This window comes from Zalophus californianus, chromosome 1 (assembly GCF_009762305.2).
Source record: "Zalophus californianus isolate mZalCal1 chromosome 1, mZalCal1.pri.v2, whole genome shotgun sequence".
NCBI lineage: Eukaryota > Metazoa > Chordata > Mammalia > Carnivora > Otariidae > Zalophus > Zalophus californianus.
This window is the reverse complement of record NC_045595.1, coordinates 214071798-214086160: the sequence shown is the minus strand read 5'-3', so window position 1 is coordinate 214086160 and position 14363 is coordinate 214071798. Positions and strand designations below refer to the sequence as shown.

Genomic DNA, 14363 nt, shown 5'->3' with positions numbered 1-14363 from the left:
AGGTGCTTGGTGAATATTTATGGACGGCATGCTTGGGTGGATGGATAGATGGATAGCTGGATGGGCAGGTGGATGGACATATGGCTGGCTGGCTGGCTGGGTGGATGGACGGATGAGTGATGGATGAGTGGATGGGTGGGTGAACGTACGGGTGAGTGATGGATGGCTGGATGGGTGGAAGGATGGACATATGGATGGATGGATGAGTGAGTGAGTGATGGATGGATGAATATGTGGGTAGATGGATGGACAGTTGGATGAGTGATGGATGGACTATGGGCGACGGATGGATGGATGGGTAGATGAACAGACAGATGGACAGATGGATGGATGAGCAATGCAGCCCAGTCACTCTAGGTTAGTTCACAGGAAAAACCCCTTCCATGACCTAATTACCTTAGAATGGTGTATAGTTCCCCACCGTTGCTCTCAGTGCTCCCCACTCCCCCCAACCAACCAGCAGACTCTTCTCTCCTACCTCTAGAGGTGGATAGGCCCTTCATCCTCCATTCCCACCCCTCCACCAGGGTCTGGGCAGGCTGAGCCCAGCGGTCCAGGCGCTCTCTGGCGATGAGGTTCTGAACATGCTGTCCCTCTCTCTGCAGGGCCTGGTGAGGCAGCTGGTCCTGCTGCCCGGCTCAGACGCCACCTCAAGCCTCTGTCCCTGCAGCAGTGCCGAGCTGGCTGCGCTGTCCATCCCCCCTGTCCTGAAGGGTCTCACAGGGAAGCCAGAAGATAATGAGGTGCTAAAATATCCCTATGGTTAGTAGGTCAAAGCCACCCGCTCCCCCTCACGGATGGTGGACCCCAAGAACCTTGTCACTTTCCCACCACTCCTGGGAGCAAAGACAGGAGGGTGATTATCAAATTGACAAAGATACTGGCCCCTTTGGACACACCAGCATCACCCAACATTCCTCCAGGTGGCTCGCCCAGTGGCCGCCAAACCCTGCTTGGATGGTGCCCTCAAGGGACCCCTGGTCCTGCTTGGGTTGCCCGGGGCTGTTCCCTGACATCATCTTCCTTCTCTTGAGCCTTCTGACTTCCATCTGCTGCCTGTTTTGCCCCCAGACCAGTATTTGGGGTCTTTATCCCCATCCTTCCCTGATAGGCACCTAAATCTCAGCCCCTGCCCCAGTGGGGACCCCGAACTTCGAGAGGCACATTTCAGTTGTCCGTGATCCCCCAGCCCAGAGGGTCCCCTGCACCATTCTCTTTAGTGTGTGCTTGTGTGTTCTCCATGTAAAGTTACAGTCTGGACGGTTCATATAAGCCACACCCCTGCCCTGGAGCTGCCAAATCCCCTCCCACCACCACTCCGCCAGGAGGGGAGACAGCCCCCACCACTCCCGAGCCTCACGGTCATGCTTCACCAGTCAGGTGGGCCCCAAGAGCATTGTCTACTCGATCCAGTCCTGGGATGTGTTTCCAAACTCCCAGCAGCACAGGCTGCTGCTTTTTTTTTTTTTTTTAAGATTTTATTTATTTATTTGGGAGAGAGAGAATGAGAGAGGGAACATAAGCAGGGGGCGCGGCAGAGGGCGAAGCAGGCTCCCCACTGAGCAGGGAGCCCGATGTGGGGCTCGATCCCGGGACCCTGGGATCATGACCTGAGCCCAAGGCAGATGCTTCGCTGACGGAGCCACCCAGGTGCCCCCCCCTGCTGCTTTTTATTTTTTCATGTTGGAAAGCACGTTAATAGCCTATAAATTGGGGCACCTGGAGGGCTCAGTCGGTTCAGCGTCTGACTCTCGGTTTTGGCTCAGGTCATGATCTCAGGGCCGTGGGATCCAGCCCCACGTTGGGCTCCCTGCTCAGTGGTGAGTCTGCTTGAGATTCTCCCTCTGGCCCTGCTCTCTCTCTCTCTCTCTCTCTCTCTCTCTCTCAAATAAATAAATCTTTAAAAAATAGTCTACATATTGATGCAGTTTATTGCCATGATATTTTGAATAATTTTATAGTAACAGTACAATTTTGAATAATTTTTATCGTGAAAGAAGAGACACAGAGGAAAATGATTTCCCTGCACAGTGAAGTTTTCGGGCACTCCATGGAAGTTTCCCACATCCGTCCAGTTACAGCTCAGAACAAGAGGCAAGAGGCAGGGGTGTGAGCCCAGGCCTCCGCCAGGCGCTGATAACATCCAGGTGCCCACTGTGCTGGCCGTCGGCGTGGATGCAGCGCCCACGTCGCTGTGAATCGGCCCCGCAGCATCATCAGGACCAGTGGGCTTGGCCTGAGATGAGGTGTAATCACCAGAAGTGATGGGGTCAAACACCGAAAAACAAGGCAAAACTCAAGTTTATACAAACTCGCGCCAGAGAGTGACAGGTCCGAGAGATGAGCAGGGCAGCAGCGTGACGTCTGAGGCTTTTCCAGGGGAAGATGGGCCGCCCTCTGCAGTGGGCAGGGAGGCCGGCAGGGGAGCCTCGAAGCCTCCGTCCTGTCGTGTGGGGCCTCGATGGAGACCCCTGTGTCCTCCTGTTTCCCCAAGTGCGGAGGCAAAGGCAGGACGGCCCGGGTCAGGAGTCCGCCTCCCAGCTCCCTCTTCCTCCAGGAAACCTGCACCTGGACACTCCTCTTCCCTGTCTCCCCCCAGAAACCGACATGAGGGTGACGCTGGGCTCCCGGCCTCCATGCACCAAAGAGGAGGACGCCCAGTTCTGGTTCGACGCCAGCCGGAAGGGGCTGTTCCTGTGTGTGGGCAGCGAGTGGGTCTCCGTGTTAGCAGGTGAAGTGGGCTCTGGGGGCTTACGGCTCTTCTCGAGCCAGCGCGTTACTTGGGGATAGGGAGCGCCCCCCCAGGACAGCAGGCCTGCAGGTTTCATCTGGAATCGCATGTCCTCCTGGGCAGGGCTGGTCACCCCTCTGTGTCTAGTCCCCGTGGCCCCGAGGGGGCAGATTCCTGGTGCCCTGTCTGCCACTCGGAACACAGATGCCAGGCGGTGATGCCAGGAACCTGGAAGCATGCCATTCCCCCGAGTGCTTCCTGCAGGGGACAAGGAGTCGAGGCTGCTCAGGGTGCCCGGGACGCTCGCCCACAGGAAACGGGAGCTGGCCGCAGCCGCCACCGCTCGCGAGCCTTGACCCCAGTCCCTCGTGCACTTGAGGGCGCACCTTCGCAGGGGCAGTTGGGTGGGAATGCCTAGTTCAGACCCGACATATCCGTGCCGTCCAGTCAGTGTCCCTGGCCACCCAGCACACCCTGAAACCCGTGCGGGAGCCAGCAGGCTGCTTTGGTGGCCTCTCTGTGACGGAAACATGTGCTCCGGGCAAGTCGCCAGAAAGCCCTGACTGTGGCTAGAGCTGGGGGGTCAGGGCTCGGGGCCCTGGGGTCGCGCCCCCGTCCTGGGAGGTGTTAACCGGGTCTCCACATTTCTGTCACCAGCCAGAGAAAAGCTGGACTATGTGGAGGAGCATCAGAGCCTGTTCACCAACTCAGAGACTCTGGGCATCGAGGTCTTTGCCATCCCCGAGGCCGGGCTCTTCGTGGCAGCCGCCAACCGCAAAACCACATCTGCCATCTACAAGTGGACGGATGGAAAGTTCGCCTCGTACCAGAACATTCGCACGCACCAAGCCCAGTCCTGGAGACACTTCACCATCGGGAAAAAGGCAAGTCTGCACCCAGCGACCGTCTCGATCCTTTTCATCTTGGGAAAACCCAAAGGTTGGGACTGCTCGTGTAGATGGTCTGGCGACGTATTTCTCATGGTTTCAGTCTTACTCAGGTTCTCAGTGGCTTTCAAAGTCGGACACCTGGCGGGGTCTCTAACTCCAGAATGTGAAGTCTGTTTGGCTTCCCACAAAATAGAAAACAAGACCATTCCTATGACACTGTCCAGTTCTAGGTAGACCCACTGGGGCTCAATTAAAAGCTCGTTGGCCCATTTGATGAGTCGGTCAACAAGGCAGAAATCATCTGGGGAAGGAGACAGACTCACTGCAGGGGGCCGGGCCCGGAGGTGAGGGTGGGACGCTCACAGGCAGCATCGCCCCACCCCTGCTGCCAGGGCCGGATGGAGCAGAGGCACGGGCGGTGGGTCTGAGGGGCTGTCCCCAGCATGACCCATTGTCTAATCAGCTCCATCTACATCCTCGACTCCAGGGGCAGTGTCCTGGGGCTGCTGTCCTGCGCCCGGCCCCGGAATAGCTCACTCAGCAGCACGTGTGTGCCAGATACAGCCTGCGCTCACCCAGGCCCGCCCTGAGGATGAACAGGGAGCAGAATGGACAGGCCTCTGTACTCCGGTTGCTCACAGCCCCGCCGCGGCTCAGCCGCACTCCCAGTCCCGTGTGGGGAATGGCTGACTAGTGCTCGGGCCTTTTGGTTGGCCACATTTTCATATAAAAAATGTGAACTTTGCATCACGGAAATATCGGGAAATTCAGAAAAACAAGGGGGGAGGGTCTGTCTGGTCAACGAAACAGGTGTGGGGCTTACTGAGCGCACGCTTGCTTCTGGGCTCGGTGGGTGCGCCCCGCACACCGAGCCAGCTTGCCTCCTGGTCCGGTCGCATGCCGGGCACCTGTGTGTCTAACTCAGCTATGTGACAAGCACGGGCTTCTGTATGGGTGGAGGGCATTATGATGTGTTCTGCTCATCCAGGTGATGAAGGACGAGTCTGGGCATGAAGCTGTTTCCGAGTTTGGGGGTAGAGATGGGGACAACGGGCTGACAAACACAGACACGTTTAAGGGTCTGGAACGGGATGGACAGATCCACAGAGACGGTGGCCCTCGGACGGAGATGCGGGTGCTCAGAGCCTTGGTGCCAGGCCCCTCGAGTGCACGGCAAGAACCAGTGTCCTGGGTTCTCTTGTTCAGGTCTTCCTGGCTGTGGCTAATTTTGAACCGAATGAAAAGGGTCAGGAGTTCTCTGTCATTTACAAATGGAGCCAGACGAAGCTGAGGTTCACGCCATACCAGAGGGTCCCCACCCACAGTGCCCGGGACTGGGAGGCCTTCGAAGTGGCCGGGGAGCACTTCCTGGCCGTGGCCAACCACCGGGAAGGTAGGCTGTGGCCGTCCACGCGGAAGGAAACCACGGGGGCGGGGTGGGGCTGACTCACCTGCGGATTAACAAATTACAGTAAGTCACACCTGGCCCGGTGCTCTGGGCTGGGCCATCTGACAGCGACGTCTGAGGCGAGCACACCTGAGCACCTTCCCCCCGTCCAGGTAGGAAGACAGGCGTGCAGTCTGTGTGGGTGCCTGTCCAGGAGAGTGGTTATGGGAACATGGGCCAGACCACCTCGTTTGAAACTAACCAACTGACTAACTAACTAGCTGGCCCCCTCGGAGGAGGAATTGGCTGAAATAGGTGTGAAGGTGAGCTGCTGGACCGGCAGAGGGACGGTGGTGTGGGCAGTGTGCCGGCAGAAGGATGCGGGGCCTTGTCTCGTGCCCTCTAGACACAAACTCTGTGATGCAGTGGGCACGGTGGGGGACGGGCCTGTCAAGGCTGGGGGCCTGGTTTCTGGGCCGGTGACCACCTGAGTGGCCGCAGCTGGCCCCTCCTGGTCGTGTAACTCCGGAGGGCAGGGTCTGAGGCAGCGGGCCCTGTAGGGCATCTGCGGCCAGGGAGCTCTGTAGGGACCCCACTCATGGGCAGGGGGCCCCAGGAGCCCGCTAACCAGTGCTCCCTGGGGAAGGAGCGTTCCGGGAGAAGCTCGCTCAGCCAGCGGGGCTCCAGGGAGCACGATGTGAACAGAAGGTGCGAAGGCCTGAGTTGGGGGTACAGTGAGGGCGGCGGGGTCGTCAGGCAGGGGGGAGAGGTGAGGGATCCCATCTCTGAGACGGAAGGCCACGGGGGCAGGGGTCTGGAGTCTCCAAAGGAGGGACCCAGGGAGGGCTTTCCCGTGGGCACAGGGGCAGGGAGCACAAGGCTGCTCAGGGAAGTTGCCCAGCGGCCAGAGGCCTGACGGCACCGGACGGACCCCCGGGCCCTGGGGCAGGTCCAGGGCAGGCTGCCGTGAGGGGATGTCTGCCTGTGGTCTCTGACGGCAGCTGCCTGGCTTGCAGGTGACAACCACAACATTGACAGCGTCATCTACAAGTGGAACCCGAGGACCCGCCTCTTCGAGGCCAACCAGACCATTGCTACGTCCGGCGCCTACGACTGGGAGTTCTTCACCGTGGGGCCCTACTCGTTCCTGGCAGTGGCCAACGCCTTCAACGGCACGTCCACAAAGCTGCACTCCCACCTGTATGTCTGGCTCTTCGGCTCCTTCCAGCTGTTCCAGGCCTTCCTGGTAAGGAGCCGGCGGGAGCCCCGTGTCCCGCCTCCATCAGGCCTCCTGGCAGCTGGAGACACAGGACACAGGACCTGGGGACCCCAAGAGGCAGGAACAGCGCCGGTTCCAGGCCCCCCTCACCCAGGCACTACCCCCACAGGTGCTCAGAGGGCCCTGTGGTCCCTGGGTGGGTGCCGGCCATGGGACTGGCCTTCCCGTGGGGGTCGGGCTCCTGCCCTGGGGCAGCCGGGCTGCAGGCCCCTGACCTGGCCGAGTATGGGGGCGGGGGGGCCCTGCCCACTTGCACTTCTGACTGTGTGGGTCCCTCAGCTGGTTCCAGGCTCCATGGGGCAGGCTGGCAAAGCCTTTGAGTGGAGCAAGGCGCGACGAGTGTTTATCAGGGCGGGACAGGGCCCGGCGCCCTGGGGAGCCGACTTGACTCTGGTCCTGGCCGAGGGTCCTGGCGAGGAGGCACAGGGGCTGGGCAGGGCCCACACCACCCATCTCAGACCGAGGGGCAGGCGCTTCCCTGTTGCTGAGGGAGCTGTGGGCACTCCATCTCTACTTACTGAGATCATGATGGAGAGCGTGTCACCGGCAACATGACTCCTTCCTCCCCGGATCCTTCCGGAACATCCCTTGCTTGTTTATCTGGCCCCTCGTTCGCCCAGCAGAAATGCTTTGAGGGCTCTCTGTGCCCTGGGGTGGTGACTCCTTTGTCGTTGGACATCGGGGGCAGAGGAGGAAACGCACCGAGCCCCCCTCCTGCTGGGTCTGCAGGGAAATGGGAAGGGCGGTGGGGGCTGTGCCAAGCAGCCCCCACACTGAGACCAACCCCGTGCAGAGAGCCTGGGGAGACTGAAAGCTGTTGGAACATTCCACGTGCACCGTCTCCTCTCGCACAAGCCTGGAGGCCGCCTACCGGGTGGGTCTCAAACACGAGGAGAAAGATGACGTTCCAGACTGCAGGCTTCCTCTGCAGGCAGCTCCTCCACGGCATGGCTCCCCAGCGGGTGGCATCAGGCATGTGGGAAGTGGAGCCCGGGGCGCTAGGAGAGCCCCCAGCGCAGGGACCAGGCCAGCGCGCTCTGGAGAACAGCTCCTGCTCGTTCCTCTGCCATCCAGGGCTGCACCGTTCATGCCTGGCGGTGGAGGCCGACCTGCCGCCCGCCGCCCGCCCCCTGCCGTCTGCCTTACAGCACTCACCGTGCAGCCGGGGCATCACGTCCAGTGTCCGCGCGGTGGTCGGCGCCCTCGGGGAGGGACGTGAGGACAAGCCGCAGAGGGGGCGGCCGGGTCTGCGATGGGCAGGCAGAAGGCGGCGGCCGAGAAATGCCGCGCTGGGTGGCCCCCGGCTGAGGTGGGCAGGAGGGAGTGGCCAGGCGGCTGTGCCCGGCACGGGGGAGGCAGGTGGCCATGCCAGAGCGACACTGAGGCACATGTGGGAAGCCGGTTCCCGAGCTCGACCCCGAGTTTGCCGGCAGGAGGAGGTCATTCCTGGGGCTGCCATTCCTGAGCGGGGGCGCCCCGGGAGCAGAGGGACCGGGGTGGGCGTGATTCCTTGCAGCCACGCGCCTTGCTACAGGCTGAGCCAGGCGGGCGGAAAGTGCCAGAACCAGGAGCTTCGCCCACCTCCTCCCACTCGGTCCTCACAGAGGACCACGCTGAGTGCTGCCGCAGTCTCCCTTTACACCTGGGGACACTGAGGCACAGGGTTCCGGGACAGCGCCTGGCAGAGCTGGGATGGAACCAGGTGGTGTGGTCTAGTGCTCTGTTCAGTGTTGGACAGAGTCCTCGAGCAGGAGCTCCTTCTCCTTCTCACCATCGCGGTGAGGCCAGGATCCCTAAAAACAGCTCGGCCGGCCTGGGGCAGAGCTGTCCCCCAACAACGGGCCTGGGTGTGTGTTTGCCGGTTTAGGAAAACGTTCAGCGATGGGCGGGGAGCCGACCTCGGGTAGGATTCGCAAGGGGCCTGGACAGCAGGGCCGGTGGCTGAGGGTGACGATGTGGCATGGAGCAGCTGTATAAGGGCCTGGGCAGGTGACAGGCTGACGGCAGCTCGTGTGGGAACCCCGTGAGCTCTAAACAACCTCCAGTGTCACCAGGGTCACACGGCTGCCCGGCCCGGGGAGGGGTCCAGGCGCTCGCACATCTGGAGCCTGCACGAGGGGCGACCACAGGAGCTGAAGGCTTTATTTTGAAGGAAGATGCAGGATGATTGCTTCCAGGTAGCTAATGGGCGGGTGGGAGACAGGGGAGCAAGCCCCTGGAATGTCCCAAGAGCAGGGTCCCTTAGCCAGCATAGAAGGTCACCCACTCCAGGTCTTGAGCACGGCCGACAAACCATGCATTTGGAAGGAATCGAGTTCCTGCCGTGGGTTGGGATCGCATTTGGGAGATTATCATCCTGTGGCTACCCACACCGTGATCCTAAATCGCCTACACTTGAACAAAAGGCCAAGTTAGAAAGCTGCCTTCATCAGGGACCACAACCAGATGCTGCCCACCATCGTCCTCATCAGTGACCACGAACGGACGTCGCGGGGTCCCCAGCTGTTTGGTAAAGGACCCGAAACATGAAATAGTCAAGCTCAAGTGTAGACATACACCCGCACTGGACCAAACCAAGCTAACTCTAGGAACACAAGGAATTTAAAAAATTGTAATTGCCCTCGGGTGATTGTAATTACCCTAATTACCTTTTAAATTCTAATTACCTTCAGAAGTATTCAAGAAAACATCACATTTATAGAGTCAATACAGAATGCCGTGAAAGGACAGAGTTCTCGGGTATTAAAAATACAGTTGCTGGCCTTACAAGAAGATCCTCGTCAAGCGGACTGGAAGATCAAGGCCGGGGACGCTTCTAGAATGTAGAATAAGATGAGGCAGACAGAGGGGATCGACCGGGAGATCCAGAAGGAGTGACGCGGGAGCAGAGAGCAACGGGGCCATCGAGGGGCTCCCCAGACCTGGCAACGCCCCGTCAGCTGGGGGGCGCTGGCCCTGGAGACCAGCTCAGAGAGGCTCAGGCCGCCGCGCGCTGCAGGTTTCTCACCCGGGTTCCAAAGGAGACCACTTTCAGTCTGAATTCTGTGTGCCATGCTGTGGGCGGGAGAAGGAGTCCAGGCCATGACAAGTGTCTGTGGCTTCCCGCCACCAAGGGTTAGCCCTCATCGGGGTGAAGCACCACGAGGGTCCCCGGGTCTCCTCTGCCATGCGGCTGCTCCATCCGAGGAGAGGCGGAAAGCCCCCACTGGCCGTCACCCCCAGCTCAGTGTCGGCGCCCGTTGGCCAGCACTGGTCACATGAGCTGGCGCAGCTGCATGGGATGCAGGAAATGTGGGCGAGGTGCTGTCCTCAAGGTGTGCACCTGCACACACGGGAGTCTCCAGACACAGGGAGCCAGAGTCGGAACGGTGGCTCCAACCAAGGACGGGGGTGAAGGCAAGTTCCAAGTTCCCGATGGCCCCGGGGGGGAGAGTCCAGGAGGGAGGATTAGGGAAGAGGAGGCCTGCATGGACGTGTGGGCTGACAGGTGTGAAGACAGGGTGGAAGAACGAAGGTGCAGGCAGAGCCCCAGGAGAGTCTGCTTGACCTGCATGTGGGGACCGTCTCCAGGGGTGGCACGGAGCTCCTCCCACCACTGAAACCCCCGAGAAGGGCTAGGCTCCGCGGGAGTGACATTGGGAGGCGGCCAGGGCACCGTAAGTGCCAACAGCGACATCTCAATCCTGGAGTCACCCTGTGGACAGAGTCTGCAGGCTTGGTCTGGGGTCTGACACTAAGTGCTTATGTTGGGGTTCCTTAGCAGAGGGACAAGGGCAAGGGGAGGTGAAGGAGGGTAGGAGCCCCATATCATCTTCCTAGAGCTCCAGGAGTCAGAGGGGTCTCCCAGGAACCCCTTATAACGGGGACAGTCACCCACAGCCCCCAGGCAGGGGCCCAGGCCCGGCATGGCAGGCTGGGCTCCCAGACCAGCAAGACCAGATGGCTGTGGGCCCTGCCCTGTGCTTGGGGAGTGGTTTCTCCTGTTCCTGACAGCCTCATGCCAGAAACCCTGGGATTTCCATTGATGGCAACTGTTCTTGCCTCCCCCTCTGAAAAGCCTTTCTGCCATTTGCAGAGCTATTTGAAGGGAGGTCTGCGGTTGCCCTTGCTTAGCTGGCCCATGAGTCCCCCTCAGGCCCATTTCACAGATGAGGACACTGAGCTGGGAAGTGAGGGGACCCAGCCGGGGACAGAGGTGGTGCGTGGAGGAGCCAGGCCATCCATACAAGGCCCCATCGTCTGGGGGAGGAGCCTGAAGTCTGGCCCGAGGCCCCGGAAGGGGTCCCTGGGGACGTGTGTCTCCTCACTGTGCCTGTGTGTGCGGCTTGTCCCTCTGAGAGACTCCCAGCTCTCTATCAACATGGGGTTCAGGACAAGAGGCTGAGCGTTGCTGAGCAGACTCACCCAGGGTTGTAGCCCGCTCTGGAGGGCGGGTAGGAGACGTTCCTGGAACGCGGCTTCAGGACTCCATCCTCAGCGACATGGGTGGTACACAAGCCAGCCCCGAAGGTAGCAGCTGCTCTGCACTTTCAGGCAGCATCTGAGAGCCAGCCCCGGTCTGCAGGGGGGCTGTCCCAGGAGCCAGAACTCTGGGGGCTGCTGTCCCCCGACCCTGCAGGCCACTGAGGGAGGCCCCGGGGCAGCCAGCTACTTCGCACCCTGCCCGAAGGCCTTCCCTTACACGCCCCATCTCCTCACGCCTCAGTAATGCCTCAAACCCCAGAAAACCCCACTTTCATGTTTTGCCAGCATTTTTCGCATTGTTGTTTAAATCCTTTTAGGTCCTGGCATTGCATTAGTGTGTTTACTGTTTGAAGTTTTGCAACATCTTTGTGACCGTGAGCTTTGAAGCAGGCAAGGCTGGGTGCTTTGAAAGCCTGTGTGCTCGGAGAGGTGCTGACCTCGCAGGGGCCTTTTCTGGACATGGGGGGCAGAGGGTGTTTGAGGAGCGTGCACACGGACTGTGCTGGGAAGGAGCCGGGGGGGCGGTGGGCGTCCGAGTTCAGCTCAGGAGGAAGCCCCGGCTGTCCAGGCTTTGTGGCTGGTGTGAATGGGAGGCTGGCTGCTTACCCTGGGACACATTCCCCAGCCCCACCTCTCTCACCAGGAATTCCAGAACCTTCCTGCAGGCGGCAGAGACCAAGGCTCCAATGACGTGGCCTCATCATCTTAGAGCAATGGAGGCCGGAGCTGGGTGTGTCCAGGAAGGCACGAACTCCATCTCTGGGAAATCCAGCCTCCAGCTGCTGGGATTTCTGCCCCCTGAGCTTACTGGCTGTGGGGCCTGTGGTCACGGTCATCAAATGTGGACCCAGCGTGGAGGGGTAGGGGAGGGGAGGGGAAGCAGCTGACCACGTCGGGGTTTGTTGCCCGGGAGGCAGCCTGATGCGTGTGAGGGGACGGCCTGGTCCCCACGGGACCCCGGGCGGAGAGAGTCTGAAGTACAAGGGCCTCGGGGCATCTGGCAGGGGAGGGACAGACAGAGTGCTGCCGGGTAGTCAGCGGGTGTGTGGGGGCGGCGGGTGAAACTGGGGGTTTCTCAGAACTTCGTTTCCACGGAGCATGTAAACGTCCAGGAAGGAGTCGGAAGACAGGCAAGAACGTTGGGTTGAGATCTGCACCTGAGAGCTGGGTGGTGTGAGCACCCCTCGGCGGTCAGCACTGCTGGACGGCCCTGGGAAGGGGGCTTCCTCTTGGCGCCTTCTGTTTGCTCAGGGGGCAGGCAGCCGGGGGAGGGGGCCCAGAAGTCGGCCAGGGAGGGTGCTGCCCCCCCTGCAGCCTCCCAGGATGGGACCCTCACCCACCCTGGCCAACTGCCTGCCGTGAGGACAGCAGCATCCCTACCCTGGGGTCCTCTGGGGGGCGGCCTGTCTCCCCCTGGCAGCACGCCCTGCCTCCCTGTTCTGCTCCCCAGGCACTCCCAGACCTCGATTCTTTGCTCCATCGAAGCCAGAACCCAAGGGCCTCCTGGCCTAGCCTGATCCTCTGATTACTGGGAGCCCACCCACCCTTGAGGGAGGCCATCAGGGGCTCCAAGTGCGCCTGGCTGCTGAGTCCCCAAAGCGCCATCATCCTGGCCAGGCGCTTGGGCAGCCTGCCAGGCACTGTGCCGGGGGCTGTCGGGGCAGGCACCAGGGGAATTCCGTTGGGAAGGGGGAGCCCGCCCAGCCCAGCAGGTGCCCGGCCACCTCACCAGGTGCCAGGCAGGGTTTGGCAGGGCTGTTTGATGTGGGAATTTCTTCTCTCTCTGATGAGTCCCTAATGCACCTAGAACTCAGGAGCCGCCTGACATCAGGCCCCAGGCCCCTGTGCCCCCTGCCCAGGCTGGCGCAGCCGTGGGCAAAGACGTTCCCCACTCTGGCTTCCAAGCGGGAGGAGCCCGGCCTCTGGCTGAGGGCACGGGTGTTGGCCCTGTTCTGTGAGGGGCTCTGGCAGCCCTGTGGGGGAAGGAGGGGTTGTTGACGGCCAATGGCTGTGACCCCGGGGGGCCTCCTGTGGGTCTCTGCCACCCTCTACCCAGATGAAATACCAGGTGCCTAGCTCAGCTTGCATTCCGGGTAAAGGATGAGTAATTTTTTAGTAAAAGCATGGCCCCAGTAGTGCATGGGATACACACAGGCTGAAAAATCATTGTTTAACTGGAATTCAAATTGAATGAGATACCCCCGTCCTTGCAGTATCGGGGGGACACACCGACTGGAGGCAGGCTGAGGACCCCTCGAAGCCTCACACACACCTGAGTGCTCCTTCCTGCTGCCAGCCACACCCTCGGCCTTCCTCCTCGCCTCTGGGGCCTCCTCTGCCCCCTGTGCTCCCGGAGCCGCCCACAGCCCCTCCTCAGCCCCCCATCTGTACACGCCTCCCATGCTGGGACTGAAGACAAGGGAACAGGCTGAGGGTCACACAAATTGGAGCTGGGAGGAAGCCCTGGCACCTGGAGAGAGCCTCTCCTCAGACCCCCTGCTGGCCACTTGTACTGCAAGGGTGTGCACGTGTATATGCATACAGGTGTGTGCGTGTGTGTACACAGGTGCACGAGCGTGCATGCAGCACATACAGTTGTGTGTGTGTGCACGTGTGTGCATGCAGGCACATGCAGGTGTATATGTGTTCAGGTGTGGGCGAGTGTATATAGGTGCACGAGTGTGCAAGCACACGCAGGTGTGTGCACGCGTGAGCATGCAGGCACACGCAGGTGTATGTGTGTTCAGGTGTGGGCGAGTGTATATAGGTGCACGAGTGTGCAAGCACACGCAGGTGTATGTGTGTGGGTGTGGGTGTGTGTGCACAGGTGCATGAGTGTGCATGCAGGCACACTTAGGTGTGTGTGCATGTGTGGTAATGTATGTGTGTGCGTGCAGACTTGTGCATTTACAAGCGTGCAGTTTCCCAGCGGCGTGGTTTCCTCCACACAGGCCTGGAGGGAGCCTGTAGTCTAGCGGGCTGACGACTCCTGTGTGGCTTCTGAGGAGTCGCAGAGCTGCCCTGTGGGACTCTCTGCACAGGTGTGGGTCCCTAGCGGGTGTCCTGTGGACAATGCTGATGGCTCCATGGGCCCCAAGTGTCTCTGAGCGGTGAGGTGGCCCCAGGGGACAGAAATAGTGCCACCTCATGGAGCCGCAGTGAGGAGAGGACACACTCATCCAAAGGAGCTTTAGCCCAGCTCCTGGAGCCAGCAGGGAGTCAGTGACCACCAGGTGTGCGGGCCCCTTTGCCCTTGTCCTAGTGAGTTTTATTCTTTTAGCTGAAACTCGCCTGTTCCTGCTCCTCAGGACTGGCCAGACCCGTTTCTGGAGGCCCTGGACTAGGAGCCCATTCAGGGGCTGTGGGAGGACTGTTCTCTGAACCCGGCCGGTTGGCTGGGCCACGGCAGACCATGGCACCCTCTGCTGGGCGTGGAGAAAACGCCACCAGGGCCGCAGAGTTTGTTCTTTGCTCCGTGGCTAGGGTTGCCTGTCGTCAGGGAGACAAGCAGGCAGGCTGGGCCGCACACCCCAAGTTCGCATGTGGGGACAGCGACATCCAAGCAGGTGACAGATGTGCCAAGGAGAGGGAGGCATGTGAAGCCTGGCCCTG

General features: G+C 60.6%; 1 protein-coding gene across 1 annotated transcript in view; it reads left to right on the top strand.

Annotated features, from left to right (window-relative positions):
* The window catches only part of TSPEAR (thrombospondin type laminin G domain and EAR repeats), a 162938-nt gene that overhangs the window by 140429 nt on the left and 8146 nt on the right, over window positions 1–14363 (top strand). The window contains exons 5-9 of the mRNA XM_035728722.1: window positions 606–762; window positions 2600–2731; window positions 3389–3615; window positions 4828–5014; window positions 6025–6254. Coding sequence (XP_035584615.1) covers window positions 606–762; window positions 2600–2731; window positions 3389–3615; window positions 4828–5014; window positions 6025–6254 — 933 coding nt within the window. The remainder of the gene's footprint in view (window positions 1–605; window positions 763–2599; window positions 2732–3388; window positions 3616–4827; window positions 5015–6024; window positions 6255–14363) is intronic.